Below are 13,946 nucleotides of genomic sequence, written 5' to 3' on the forward strand. Positions count from 1 at the left end.
TGGCCAGCCTATTACCCCAGCAGGGTACCTGATCACGGGCAGGGCGTATGTGTTGATGGCCCGGATCTTGTTCTTACCATTCAGCTGACTCCTCAGGACTTGCCTGACCCTCTGCAGGTACTTGGTGGTTGCAGCCTTTCTAGCGGCCTCTTCATGGTTCCCATTTGCCTGCGGGATCCCCAGGTACTTGTAACTGTCCTCTATGTCTGCAATGTTGCCTTCTGGTAGTTCAATCCCCTCAGTTCTGACTACCTTCCCTCTCTTTGTTACCATCCGACTACACTTCTCCAGTCCGAACGACATTCCAATGTCATTGCTGTATAGCCTGGTAGTGTGGATCAGTGAATCGATGTCTCGTTCACTCTTGGCATACAGCTTGATGTCATCCATGTACAGGAGGTGGCTGACAACTGCTCCGTTCCGTAGTCGGTATCCGTAGCCAGTCTTGTTAATGATCTCACTGAGGGGGTTCAGGCCTATGCAGAACAGCAGTGGGGACAGAGCATCTCCTTGGTAGATCCCGCACTTGATGGTAACTTGTGCTATGGGCTTGGAGTTGGCCTCTAGTGTTGTACGCCACATCCCCATTGAGTTCCTGATGAAGGCTCTTAGGGTCCCATTGATCTTGTACAATTCTAGGCATTCCAGTATCCAGCTGTGGGGCATTGAGTCATAGGCCTTCTTGTAATCAATCCAGGCAGTGCACAGGTTGGTCAGTCTGGTCTTGCAGTCTCGGCTGATTGTTCTGTCTACCAGTAGCTGGTGTTTTGCACCTCTGGTATTCTTGCCAATTCCTTTCTGTGTCCCGCTCATGTATTGACCCATGTGCCTGTTCATCTTAGCCGATATGATGCCTGACAGGAGCTTCCATGTAGTACTGAGGCAGGTTATTGGTCGGTAGTTGGAGGGGACCGCTCCCTTCTTGGGGTCCTTGGGGATCAGGACCGTCCGATATATATATATATATATATATATATATATATATATATATATATATATATATATATATATATATATATATATATATATATATATATAACCATTCCACTCTTCAGTCTCCACAGAGCATGACTCTGCCATCTGAGAAAGTTAAATATATAATTGAAATTAACATTAGGAAAAGAAAAAATGCTAATACATGTCATTTTCAGACAGCTGGAATTAACATAACTTCACTCTGAGTAGGAAGCTGATTGAGAGTCCAGCTGGATTCAGCCTGCTTTGCTCTGTTTTCCATGTCATGGAGTGCAGAGATGATGCCATCTCTAGCCGTTGTGAGGTTTTCATCAAAGTCCATGAGGTGGAAGGATTTTGAGTGGTTAAGAAATTTTTTGTAAATGTCTTTCACCATGTTCCAGGCCACCAATGTGCAGCCCCGGTTGAAGTAAGCCCATGTGAAAGATGCAACCAGGGAGAAGCAAGCAATTGCTGCGTCAGCCAGCAGTTTACAGATGTGAGCAGCAGCTTTTTAGGCCCTGCTTTTTAGAACCACAGTCAAACTGGAGCTCTTCTTTGTGGCCTGAGGATGTGAGGGTGTGACTTCCACAAGTGAGTCATCCAGAAAGAGGAACTCAAGAACAGTATTTACCACCAAGCTGTGGTGGTCAGCTGCAACTTGATGAAAAGCATCCGTTTGGAACGCTTGCTTGTGTGAGAGCTTGTAAAAGAGCTGAGCAGCTTGTTGGACAGGTGTGTGAGGAAGGTCCATCAAACCTTAGGGCAGGGATAGCTCAGTAGGTAGAGTGGTTTCCCCCTGATTGGAAGGTTGGGGGTTCGAATCCACTGAGAGCCTATCCTGTGGTACTCCTGAGCAAGGTACCATCCCTACACACTGCTCCCCAGGCGCTGCACTGGTGGCTGCCCAATGGGTGAAATGGAGAGGAGTAATTGTCCTACAGGGACTAACACATTACCTGCTCTGCTTTAGGTTGGAGGACTGAGGGACACATTTGAAGACCCTCCACAGCGACCTTTATGTAGCAGGTAGAGGAGAAGTGTGAAGGACTGTGTTAAGGATAATTACTGGTTCATTTCAACCTTGTGTATTTTCTATTAATGTAGCTGCTTTGTATCTACGAGTCAGGCCAACTCCACACTCTCCAGCTCTCATGTAGAGATTCAAGGCAGAGAGCGTTTTCCTCTTTTAGGACAAAAAGTGGAAACTGCCTGAGGCTTTTTTTCAAACAAAGCTTGTGCATTAAAAACACGGTCATGGTGACATCAGCCATTGTTTTCTGGTTAGAGATCAGCTTGCTTTAAAAGTTTACCTAAACCACTGCATGTATGTGCCAACCACATGATATATTTATTGAGATTAGCGACTGAGACTATAAGCCCACTATAAAAGTGTTTATCGAGGTCACAAATCAAAGGAGCATTTGGACGTTGTCCCATAGACCAACTGGACTTCTTTTATAAACCGTTAAAAGCAATCCAGTGTTAAGTCCCACATGGGCTTCATTGTTCAGAGCTAGTCTTTTATATTCAGTCTGTGGAGCCATATCAATAGGCAATAACCCAGACTGCAACCAAACCAATTCTACATTAAATTCTTTACTCATGAAACACCACATTAGATCGTTACCTCTCTTCTGAACAGCTTTGTGAGACATTTCTCTTCTTGAAATTCCTCCTGGAGCTCTTCTGAGTCTCCATCTGAGTGAGACAGAGTTGCTGTGCAGAGGTCCAGGCCTGTGCAACAGGCAGTACACCGTCTCAGAAGGAAGACTTTACATTTCTGCAATTCTCAAATATCTGTCAAGCACTATGCGAATGCACAATAAGGTTAGGTGAGATGGTGCCATTCTATCAACATTAAATCCTTTGTATATGTCTTCTCTCTAAGCTACCGCTACTGCTTTAATGAATTGTTAATGTACTGATGCATTACAGAACAGCTATAAATTGCTCACAGGGGCTAGTTGTAGGTTAGATATCCTCCTTCACTTCAAGAGAGACTGACAGTGTTATTCCAAACGCATTAAAAAAAATCATGCTCAAAAGATCTTGGTTTATTGACTCTGGGTACGCAGCACTCCATCAGCTCCATCTGTTGTCTAAATTCTCCCAAATAAGCACTCTCCAAATAATAACAGGTGTGTTTTCTGATGAGAAAAAATGTTTAAAGAGAGGTTAATGACAAAGACTTTACACACCTGATACAAAGACAAAGTTACAGCAGTCTGAGTGAAGGACGTGTACTTTCAGGTTATATCAGAGCTGCAGTAAGAAAGAGTATGTGATCTTGCGTGTCTTGATGTGTGTGTATTTGTGTATGTGTGTGGAATATGCAGCAGATCGCATGATTCTGGAACTTGACATGAAACCAAATAAAAGTCTAAATGGGACCAGTTCCAAAAATAAACAAAAACAAAACAAGAAAACCCCCCCCAAAAACCCAACAACAGTGTCAAGTCTTGTTGTCACATGAAATGATTGTGGGCTTAATTTAAACAGTTGTTTTTGCAGCATTTTTGTGAAGCAATTAAAGTTTCATGTTGTGCTCCACAAACTCGCACTTCTGCTTGATAACCAGTAGTCTGTAGCAGAGAGCCTTTTATTTGTGGCTGCATTATTGCTCAAGACTCTTCGATGATTGTTTACTTTAAAAGAACACGCCACTAATTTAAATCATTGAAATCTGTTAGCTTGTCATCTACAGTTTGAAAAGGATGAAAGAGAAGAAGCAACCGAAGAGCTTTATTCAAAGTAACTCTTTATTGATTTTTTTTTGTTTAGTTATTTATTGTTTAGCTTATTTTTGTATTTTGAACAGCAGTGTAGTGAAAGTGTGGCCATACGAGGATAGTAATAAACTGCTGTACTAATCCTCTAATTACATTATGTCACACAGCCTTGAGTTAACATGTACTTGTGTTGTTTAATATCTCATTTTTTGTCTTCTGATTTGTGAGTGATCAGCTTTCTTTTTTTGTGAAATATGGTCTCTGCTTACTGTGCCTCATGCTGATCTGATTGTGTTGCCTGAATAATCAATGATATGCCATGACACAGTGGAATAGGGTAAAGGAAGGAAGTCTAAGCTCATGTGATCATGTTCATATTGAGGGCAGCATTGGTTCCTAGTACAGCTGCTTCACTTCAAGTGAAAATAAACAGTTTAGGTAACTAGACAACTAGCCTCCGCTGTTTTACTAGACATGCTTTCACCTCCAGTAGTATTCTACTGATCGCAATGATTATTGTGGTGCCAACCAACTTCCCAAATGCAGCAACAGAATTGCAAAACTCCTCAGTGCAAACCTAATAAACTCACTGAAAGGTAGATAACACAGATTGATGAAAAGATAAACAGTCGCATTGTTTATTTATTTATGTAGAAATAAATAAATTCACAAAAACTAACCCAAAAAGTTAAAGCAGTAGAAAAACTATGACTCATCTTCCTCATTTTAATGAAATTGAGTAAAAGTGGAGATACAGCCCTTTCTTCTGTCAAGTACGCTATGATAAAAGCTTTCCGGTTAAGCTTGTCAAAGTAAAACATAAAAGTGCCCACGTGCACATACACCAGGTTTCTGTGGCGAAAACAGATACCCAACAAAACATCTGAAAACATGCACAGAATGACGTCAGCTACTCATGTGAGTCAAAAGCTCAGGTTTCAGATTGCTTTGTTTCAGTCATTTTTTGTCTTTGTGATATTATAGAAAGGGGATGTCCCGAATCTAGTCATCTCTAGGGACGGACTATGGGTGTGAGCACAAAACCCCCCACCCAGCTGGCTTAAAGGTAGGTGGGGAGGCTTGTTTCACAATGAGTCCCCAAAAGTTTATTCTGTTCATCTGGACATACCGTCTTCAGTGGAAGAAACGTTTCGTCGCTCATCCAAGTGACTTCTTCAGTCTCAGCTGACTGCAGGTCTCCCCAGTCTTATAAACAGTCAAGATTTACTCACCTGGATGATTGAGCATACATCAAGACGTTTAACAATGAGAATAAATCCGTCCAAACATAAAAAAAAAAATTGTTTCACTTTTAATGCTTTGAACTAAATTAATGATGAACAAACTCTTAATTTCATCGTTTCAAAAAAACCAAAAACTGAATGTTGTTTTCTTGTGCAGTGTCCCTTATTTTCTCGGTTTGTCTCATTCGTGTGTTTATTTACCTGCATGGCATATAACTAATATATGTATAACACACGTTGCTCAATTACAGAAAAAAAAACCCGTGGTGAGGTTTGTGCTTTTATTTTAAAGGGAAACTTAGCCAACTTCCGCTTTCCTCTGCCTCGTTCTTCCTACTTGACAGCCTTGTAACGAGTTTCTGAGACAGCATGCAGGCTGGCAGGCACACTGGCGGAGCAGAGCGCTGAGGGGCGTCCTGACAGCAGCAGCGGTAGCGGCGGTACCAACAGTGGGAGGAAAACAACCTGTTCTCCAAGTTCTCCACAGTTTCACTCCGCCTCTCTACAGCCCTAAAAACCAAACTCCAGTTCCATTAAAAAGTTTGCTCTTTCCTCTGAGGGTGGTGGAGATCATCATCATCATCATCATCGTCGTGTGGCTTCTTGAGTGAGCAGTGGTCATGTCGGGATCGCACTGCAAAAGTTTGTACCCCTTCAGCGGGGAGCAGCACCAGCAGGGACTGAGCTTCGAGGCAGGGGAGATTATTAAGGTGGTCCAGGCTCTGCCTGGAGGCTGGTGGGAGGGAGAGAAGGATGGAGCCAGGGGATGGTTCCCCTCCAGTTACGTCCAGGTCCTGGAGGTAAGGCTGCAGAATCGATTGTTTTGACTTTTTACTGCATTGGACTGCATTAGATGAAAATGTGCTTGAGTAAATTGAACTTATTTGGCTTTAATTTTGATGAAAACAAGCAGAAAAGTGTATTTTTAATGCCTGTGTGACTCTTGACACACACACACACACACACACACACACAGTAACAGCTTGGTTTGAACAACAGATGCAAACTTGAAGATAAAGACAGCATTGAATGATGCTCTAACAAATAGTTTTCCCGTGCTGTGCTTATCAGATTAACTCAGACCTTCCCAGCAGTCACCTCTCCGCCTGGCTGAGCGGCTGCGCACTTCCTCATTCCATACGCATTCCAATGAAGCGCTCAGGTCTCCTCTCTGTGCGCCTGACTGCTCTTCATGGTCAAAACCTTTCAGTCCTCGCCCTATCTATCCCCTCTGTGGGTTTAGCCACACTGCTAGATCTCATACCTTAACATCGGCATGTATGGCTCTGAGAGGAGTAGTCGGTTTTTGACACCACCCTGTGTTCTGAGAGTTGGTTACAATCCTGTTGGGCACTAAGCCCAGCATTCTCAGCGATGGCATTTTTATCTTATCTAGATAGCATATGCAGAAACTTGATTAGTGACAGCTGAATGGTGCTGATGAAAAAAGGGCCATTTGCAGGGGTAAAACAAAAGACCGTTCAAGCACAGCATCTCTTATCTGGTCCCAGACCAGTTTAGGGACAGAGCTGATGGGTGGGGCAGTCGGGTGGTGCAGGTTGAAGAGTTTCATCAAGCAAACCACAGTGAGCTCTAAAGGTGCAACATGTTGGAAATGAAATGGCAGAAGGGTGATGTTCACATGTTAGTGTTTTAATCATGAGTTTCAGTATGATATGGCTCCAAATAACTTTAATGAATCATGACACTGAAAGGTGTGAAAAGTTGCCTTTTATAATGAGTAAAGGCCAGGCAGAAGTCAGAACTACAGCCCCACACACTCCCATGTTACACTGCTAACACAAACCCCCTTTGGGGTCGTGTCAGGGAGGGGATCCGATGTAAAACTGGTCAATCAAACATGTGTCGCTAGCCGCTGTGTTGACCCCTCATAGCAAGGGAGCAGCAAAAATAGCTTTTTAAAAAGATCTCTATGGACAGTTTCCCTCATCATAGTCAGTGCATGATGGGTAGTTTGTTTTTAAATCTAAAATATCCACATGTGCACTGGTAAGACCTAAATGTAGGGACATTGCTGCTTTGACTGATGCATGGACAGAGGTAGCTAAAGCTCCCTCGCAGACTGATCAGCACCAGAGCCCAGATTACTGTAAGAAGTTTGAATACTGAAATAACTCGAAATGATTCACCGCGGCATGTGCATGTGTGTACATACATGTGTGTCATCTAGGAAAAATGTGGTCCTGGAAAGAAGTACCACAAACATAGTTTTGTGTGCTCTGGCAGGTGTCTGTTTGTCTGACTGTCTGCCGGTCCACGGGCAGATTGTGTCAGCTTTGTTTGAGATGTAATTACAAGACTTCACAGGTGTGTAGTAGAAGGCTGCATTCCACAAGGATGTGTGATTCCTTTTTGTGTCTTTGACATTGACGACATTTCATCTCATTTTGATTTTATGTGTTTTTGTATCTTTAGGTGTTTTTTGTTGTCTTTGAAGTAATATTTTTCTGGTTTTTCTGATCATTGTTTCTCTGGACTTATTTTATCCCTTTTTTTGTTTTTTGGTTGTTTTGTGTCTCTTTGTGTCTTTTTGCTGATTTTGTCCCATCCTGTAGTTATTGTGTCTTGTATTTTTAGGATTATTTTGCATGACTTTGTAGTCATCTTTGTCTGGCTTCAAACCTTTTGTTTCATCATGATAACACAGCAGTCCTTTTAAGCATAGTGCAAATTCTACATGTCAGTCGCACAATAAACAAACATTTGCTTGTTTCTTACTGGTATAATCTTCATTGTTGCTGTTATTCTGTGGATGAAGGATGAAATATAGTTGCATCAGAGCTAGACTGAATGCACTACGATACGTTATAGGCCAGAAATCACCTTTGAAATGGTCTTAAAAACTCTGATTAGGTGCAGTCCTCATGGTAAGAATACTAAAAAGATGGCAGAATATATAATTTTGTAGAACCGGCCAGTCTTCCCCTGCTGGGTGCACTGGCACTTTTTGTAAATCTCTGATGCAATGTGAGGAAAGAGCTCACCCCTTAAACACGGGTGCATTTGGAAACAATAGCTTGCTTATCTGAAACAAGGTGTGACTCATCACACAAATAAAATTTCTCCCCAGTTTATTGTGAACCCACAGAACTCTGCGGTCTGCAGATCATGTTTGATATATTCAATGTTGTGGGTACAACCGCCAGAAGTAACCGCTTACCCACAGTTCCTGTCTGCACCGGAGTGGAATCTTCTAAAAATAACCTTACACATCAGAGAAATGACACAGGAGTAAAGTGAGGAAAGTCACTCATCAGTTAGCTTTGCTGGTTCAGTATTGAGCTGGTAAGGTGTTTTTCCCCCTGTTCTCTAACAGCATGAGTCAGTCTGTTTTCCCCAACAGGCCAGTGACGTACACTGGGTTATGTTAAGTAGTGATTCTAAAGCCGACCATAGGTGTGAATATGAATGAGAATATGAATAGTTGTATGTAATATATCTTAGTTCTGCAACAGATTGGCAGCCTGTCCAGAGTGTACTCTCCCTCTTTCCGTATATCAGCTAGGATGAGCTCTAGCCCCCTGTGATTAGCAGAAAATGGGTAGAAACAGTTAACTTTGAGTGAACTAACAGTTAGTTGACAATATGAACTAAAACTAGCATCAATGGCATTTTATCCAGCATCAACAAAAAGTGCAGGTACTCCCCAAATTAATTTACTTGTCCAACTATGATTGCAGGGGGATAGTTATAGTGGGATTAACCTAAAAGTTAGCAAAAGTACCAGTTCCAAGAGTGAGGTAAAAACAGAAGTCGAAGTGGCCACAACCCTATAAAATACATTTTAACTTTAAAATTCAAAAGGGATATATATATATATATATATATATATATATATATATATATATATATATATATATATATATATATATATATATATATATATATATATATAATATGCGACAGACTGGCGACCTGTCCAGGGTGTACCCCGCCTTTCGCCCTATGACAGCTGAGATAGGCCCCAGCGCCCCCCGCGACCCTGAAAAGGATAAGCGAATGGATGGATATATATATATATATATATATATATATATATATATATTCTTTTTTTTTTTTTCTTTTTTTTTTTTTTAAACTGCCATATACACTTAAGGTGATCGTAAACATATAAACCAAGATAGGTTTTGCACTAAACATTCCTTTCAATGTTGTAAAGATTGTCATTTTAACATAGGAGTCTGTGATCATTGGCTTTCTTTTAGATGTTTAGATGGCCATTAGATTAACTGCAGTTTTGTTTTTTTGTTTTTTTTTTTACTCCTACATTTGCTTCATTTTTCAGCTCTGAATTTACAGCTACGCCTCATTAACTCAGCCGGTGCCGTTTGCATGTTGTGAAACTGGTGTCATTAAAAGTTGCCCAATTAGTTATTGGAAGTAACAGTTTGCAATGCACCCATGCATGCACAGACATCATTGCTGGGTTTATCTTGTATGAAAGAAATGTTAAAAAGGTAATTACTCTCAGATAAGATTTAAATTGTTTCCCATATTTCCTCAGAGTTTAAAATTCAGGGCAGAAAAGCAGTTAAGATATCAGTGATTAAAGAAAAGATTTAATCCCCCACCACCTCTTTCCACCCCTGTAATGTTAATCCTGTCCTAATGAGCTTAATGCAATATTAGGTTAAAGTATACCTCTGTCAACACAGACTCTACTACCAGGATTATAGCATTATAATCTGGAATGAAGGTTGACCTCCCACTTCATGTAAGCTAAAGTACACATATTGAAACTTGAGATTTCACAGTCAGTGTGTCATCTGGGCTGTAGGTTGATCAGACATGTTTTGAAGGCTGTAAGATTGCACAATGAAACGACTAATAGTGAAAAAAAAGCCACTTCTGTATTTTCCTCATTTAGTTTACGTATTCAAACCTCTGTCAAAAAAAAATCTGTTCTCTGGCGCAGAGTAACTCCGCTCCCTAACCTTCAGAATCATAAGTGATCATAAATACAGGACATGCATTAATCCCTTTGTATAGCTGGCACATTTAACAATGCAGCTGTGACCTGGCTCTGTTGTCATCTTCAGCATTGTCGCTTTGTTCTACAAACAGCGTCATTCTTTTGAGCATAATGAATCATTCACATTGTAGTTCTGCTGTTTTTAACAGACCAACACTTGTTGCTGCTTTAAAGTTGGGCTAATATTCAAAACAACTGCCTGTTAAAGACCAAAAGCTGAACTCTTAGCAGTAAAACACATTTAATATTTGCTTGTGTTTATCTTACGCTGTGTTTTCAGGATTTATTTTCATCTATTCTTTGTCACCGTACAACTTACGGTCTAATTTGAAATTTAATTACAATGGTTACTACAGCATGGACCTTTTCTAGACTTCTTGTGAACATATCATTAGTTATTGTAACATTGTACTCCCCAACGTTATTGCAAGGATGTTGCGACATAACTATAACGTAGTCCGACTGAGTCAGAGACAAGCAGTAAGAAAATGATACATGTTATAAGTAAGCTTACAAGCTTTGCTCTTCAGGAATGTTGATAACAATTAGAACCCAACTGATACAGGATTTTTAAGAATGATACAAATACTTCAAAAAGCCAATATTCTGATATATGGCCCTATTGACATATAAAACAAAAGCAGATTTCCCTAACATCTGTTTTGTGAAGATGGGATACAACGCACATCATGGTGACCAGGGTTTTGTAGGAAAGGAGAAATCACCTTGTTGGTGCAAAAATACTGGTTTATGGCCATCAGACTGTATTAGTTTTGGAGGCTTTTGTAGATTCAACCAAAGAAATGGGAACAAATCATGTCATTGCAACAGGCAGCGAGTAACAAAGTGTTTAAAGAGACCATTTTAAATTGGTTATGTTATGTGGTTCATTCATTGACCTCGGTGTTTCTATGCTTGACATATTCATAGGTCAGTGTAAGTGGCTTAACAAAGACAACAGAAAAAATGGTCAGGCAATAGCCAGTGTGCAAAGAGGAGATCTTGAGAAAGCCTGGGGAACGATTGTTCAAGATCACTATAAAAAATTACAAGAAAGTCTGGCTGCTTGGAAGCAAAATATAAATCACTGGTGTGTGACTCAAGACTTTTGCACAATACTATAGCTGCCAGGTGATGTCATAATAATAAAATCAGGACTTAACCGCTATAAAGGAGCCACTTGGCAAAGGGTTGGAGGTACCTGTTACCTTTTTAATGTAATGGCTGTATTACATATAAAATACATATAAAATTGAATTAAAATGAGTTCAAATGTGTCCAACTGCTCCTAAAAGTGTTTCCCACATAGTTACCTGCAATTATTTGGCCAAATATGAGAAACAAAGTCACGCTGTCATGTTTTTTTAAGATGACATCCTCCCACAGTTATCTTGCAAAATCAAGTTTTTATTTGATAAGAAATTATAAAATTGCTGTTCCCAAAGACGCTGTGACTAAAAACAGTGGTATGACACATTACATCACTGTTTGGCTCCTTAATGTCCAACTATTAAAGAGGAAATGAAAGAGCAGGTCGTTAAAGAAGTGATTGACTTTTTTCTATTAGGAGTTCGTGCATGGTTCGTGAATGACATCACTGCATAGAGTTTAGATGTGAGGACTTTTGTCAGCAAATGAATACCATCCTTCCGTCTTTTTAGAAGTTCCTTTCATTCGTTAGCACATTTCCATCTCTATTCTTAATCACCCCAACCCGCTGCACATCCTTTCCAGCTTGATCTCCCTGCCTAGCCAGTCAGTGCAAGTTCTTTTCCCCTTCCATTCGGTCCGGCCTCACACACACTTCAGTAAAAGCCTTTTCTGCCTTTGCAGTACGCCTAGCCTCCCAGCACTCCTGTCTACTTCTTCATCTCTCTGACTTTCCTACTTTGTTAACCTCTTCTTTTGAATGCTTTCCTGTACTTCCCCTTGTGTCACTTTGTCCACGTTCCTCTCTCCAAAGGATACACCAAAAACCACCTTGGCGGTGTTCCTCACTATTCCGTCTGTCCTTTCTCTTCCCTGGCATCCAGAGTCTGTCTCCTGAACTCTGCGCAACAGTCTTCAACTTCCACCTTTTAATCCTCACCTCTGCTTTCACTTGCTTCCTCTTCTTAATTTCCAAAGTCATCCTATAGGCTAGCATTCATTCTCACCTGCTACATTCTCTCCTGACACCATATTCACATATGAATTTACTTAATAATTGGGTCATGATGAACTGACAGGCTTTTTTTTTGCCAATTCACACACCGGTTGAATTTGTTTATGCAAATAAGATGGCAGGTTAACTGATAATAGAATAATTTGTAGTTGCAGTCCTAGCTTCAGCATAAACAGACAGAATCCAGGCCATGCTGAGGTGACCCTTCTAAAATGGGTTTAATAATTCACTGAATTGTTGACACAGTGGGTTATAGCCCTTAACAACTGGGCAGAGGGTACTTATATGCTCTCGTTACTCTGGGGCTATATATGACATTTCCATAACAAATCAGGGCTCCCCATGAAGTGTTACACTATCAACAAGGGCACTTAACATGTAACCAAAGCCTTGCAGCTGGGGGCTGCCTGGGGCCACCTGGAGGGAGACTCCCCACCCCCTCAATTCCTTCATATAGATAAAATATTTTTAGTGTAGGTTTCCCAGTAACTTATGGTTAAGTGCGAGTTTTCTTCCATGGAAAATGATGTAATTCTAATTTTCCTATATTTTAATATCAGTATATATTGTTTTTCCTCCAGCTTAAATGCTTTATTATTAAGTCTTCATGTAGCCAGGGGAACTACTGTAAGCAATTTGGAACAAGCTGAAAATGGTGGAGAACCACTTTGTCTACTTAATGCTTGTCCCAGCAGAGAGTCAGCTGTGTTTATTGTGAAACCGGAGCGCTGAGAGCTATTTAGGGGGCTTCTAGTAGAGGTTTTAGGACGGTGATTTAGGCTGGCATAATCCGTGGTGTGGAATGCCGGGGGTCAGACGACTGCTGGCGAGTCTTCAGCGCACAGCCAGGTGTTTCCCCTGCGTGCTGGAAAAGTAACACCACCGCTCCTGCGCTGATGTCATTCTGAAATATACGTAGTCACTTGTTGTCACGGAAAGCAGTTTGTGTGGAAATATCAGCTGGATAACTGTGAAGCACCCACCTTCACAATCACACCTTATCAATCACAATCTGTTGTTTGTTTTGACACTGAAGATGAGCTGTGTTGTTTTTATATATCTCCTTGCAGAAATAATAACTCGGTGCATTGGAACAGACCTAGCAAGGTAGAATGCTTTCATTTCTATCGTTCTGCTGAACTCACGTGCAGCTATTTTAAATTGTAGCATGAGACACATTAGCTTAGTTAAAGTGCAATCATAGTTACTTTCACTTAGGCCTAATTCAGCCAAAATGTGTTGACACATTACTCCGTAATAGTGCGTAAATCTGTGTGCTGGGAAAACTCAAAATGAATGAACATATTAAACTGTTGTTTAAATCTGACTCTCACTCATGTGTGTAAAGCTTCTTTGGACTGAGCTCGGCTGAGGGTTGTGCTGTGAAGAGTATTTGCAAGCACGCATTGTCTGAGCTACATGGAAGATGGATGGTGTTGGTAATAGTTTATGTATCGAGTGTTTTTGTTGCTGGGATTATAGACTTGTTTAGGCATGTAAATCATATGGTCATGTCAGGAAAGAAGGTGGACTCCCATGGGAACTCCTGGGATCTTTAAAATCTGTTGCTGCTGTACAGCTCCATCTCCAGGCAAATGTTGCTAATAGGTATAACCATACCTCTAGAAACTTAGTTAACTGTACTAAACCTAAAGGGTGGAGTCCCTTTTTGTAAGCTACAACTGTCTAGTTTCTGTGTGATGAGATTATACTGCTAAAATAATAACATAAATCTAACTTCCTTCCTTACTATGAGATTGTAATCACTAGAAGATGTGGAGGTGGTTGTCAGCTTGTTAGTTTCTAAAAGGTGCTGCAAGGGGATGTTTTTCCCTCTGTTCAACAGTGTAATAATAAAC

General features: G+C 40.7%; 1 protein-coding gene and 1 pseudogene across 2 annotated transcripts in view; one reads left to right on the top strand and one right to left on the bottom strand.

Annotated features, from left to right (window-relative positions):
* Positions 1–1,147: 1,147 nt before the first annotated feature.
* Positions 1,148–5,137, bottom strand: LOC146663064 (uncharacterized; annotated as a pseudogene).
* Positions 5,138–5,271: 134 nt separating this feature from the next.
* The window catches only part of gas7b (growth arrest-specific 7b), a 64,299-nt gene continuing 55,624 nt past the window's right edge, over positions 5,272–13,946 (top strand). Inside the window, exon 1 of one of the 2 annotated variants that reach the window (XR_014912997.1) lies at positions 5,272–5,730. Coding sequence is in view for 1 of the 2 variants with exons in the window: in XM_085415669.1 (XP_085271795.1) it covers positions 5,551–5,730 (180 nt within the window). In the remaining variant the exon portion in view is untranslated. The remainder of the gene's footprint in view (positions 5,731–13,946) is intronic. The other variant, XM_085415669.1, reaches the window with a different exon arrangement.

The sequence above is a fragment of the Rhamphochromis longiceps genome, linkage group LG8 (assembly GCF_057381845.1).
Source record: "Rhamphochromis longiceps isolate RC_006_pf linkage group LG8, R_longiceps_female_GT1.1, whole genome shotgun sequence".
Lineage (NCBI taxonomy): Eukaryota > Metazoa > Chordata > Actinopteri > Cichliformes > Cichlidae > Rhamphochromis > Rhamphochromis longiceps.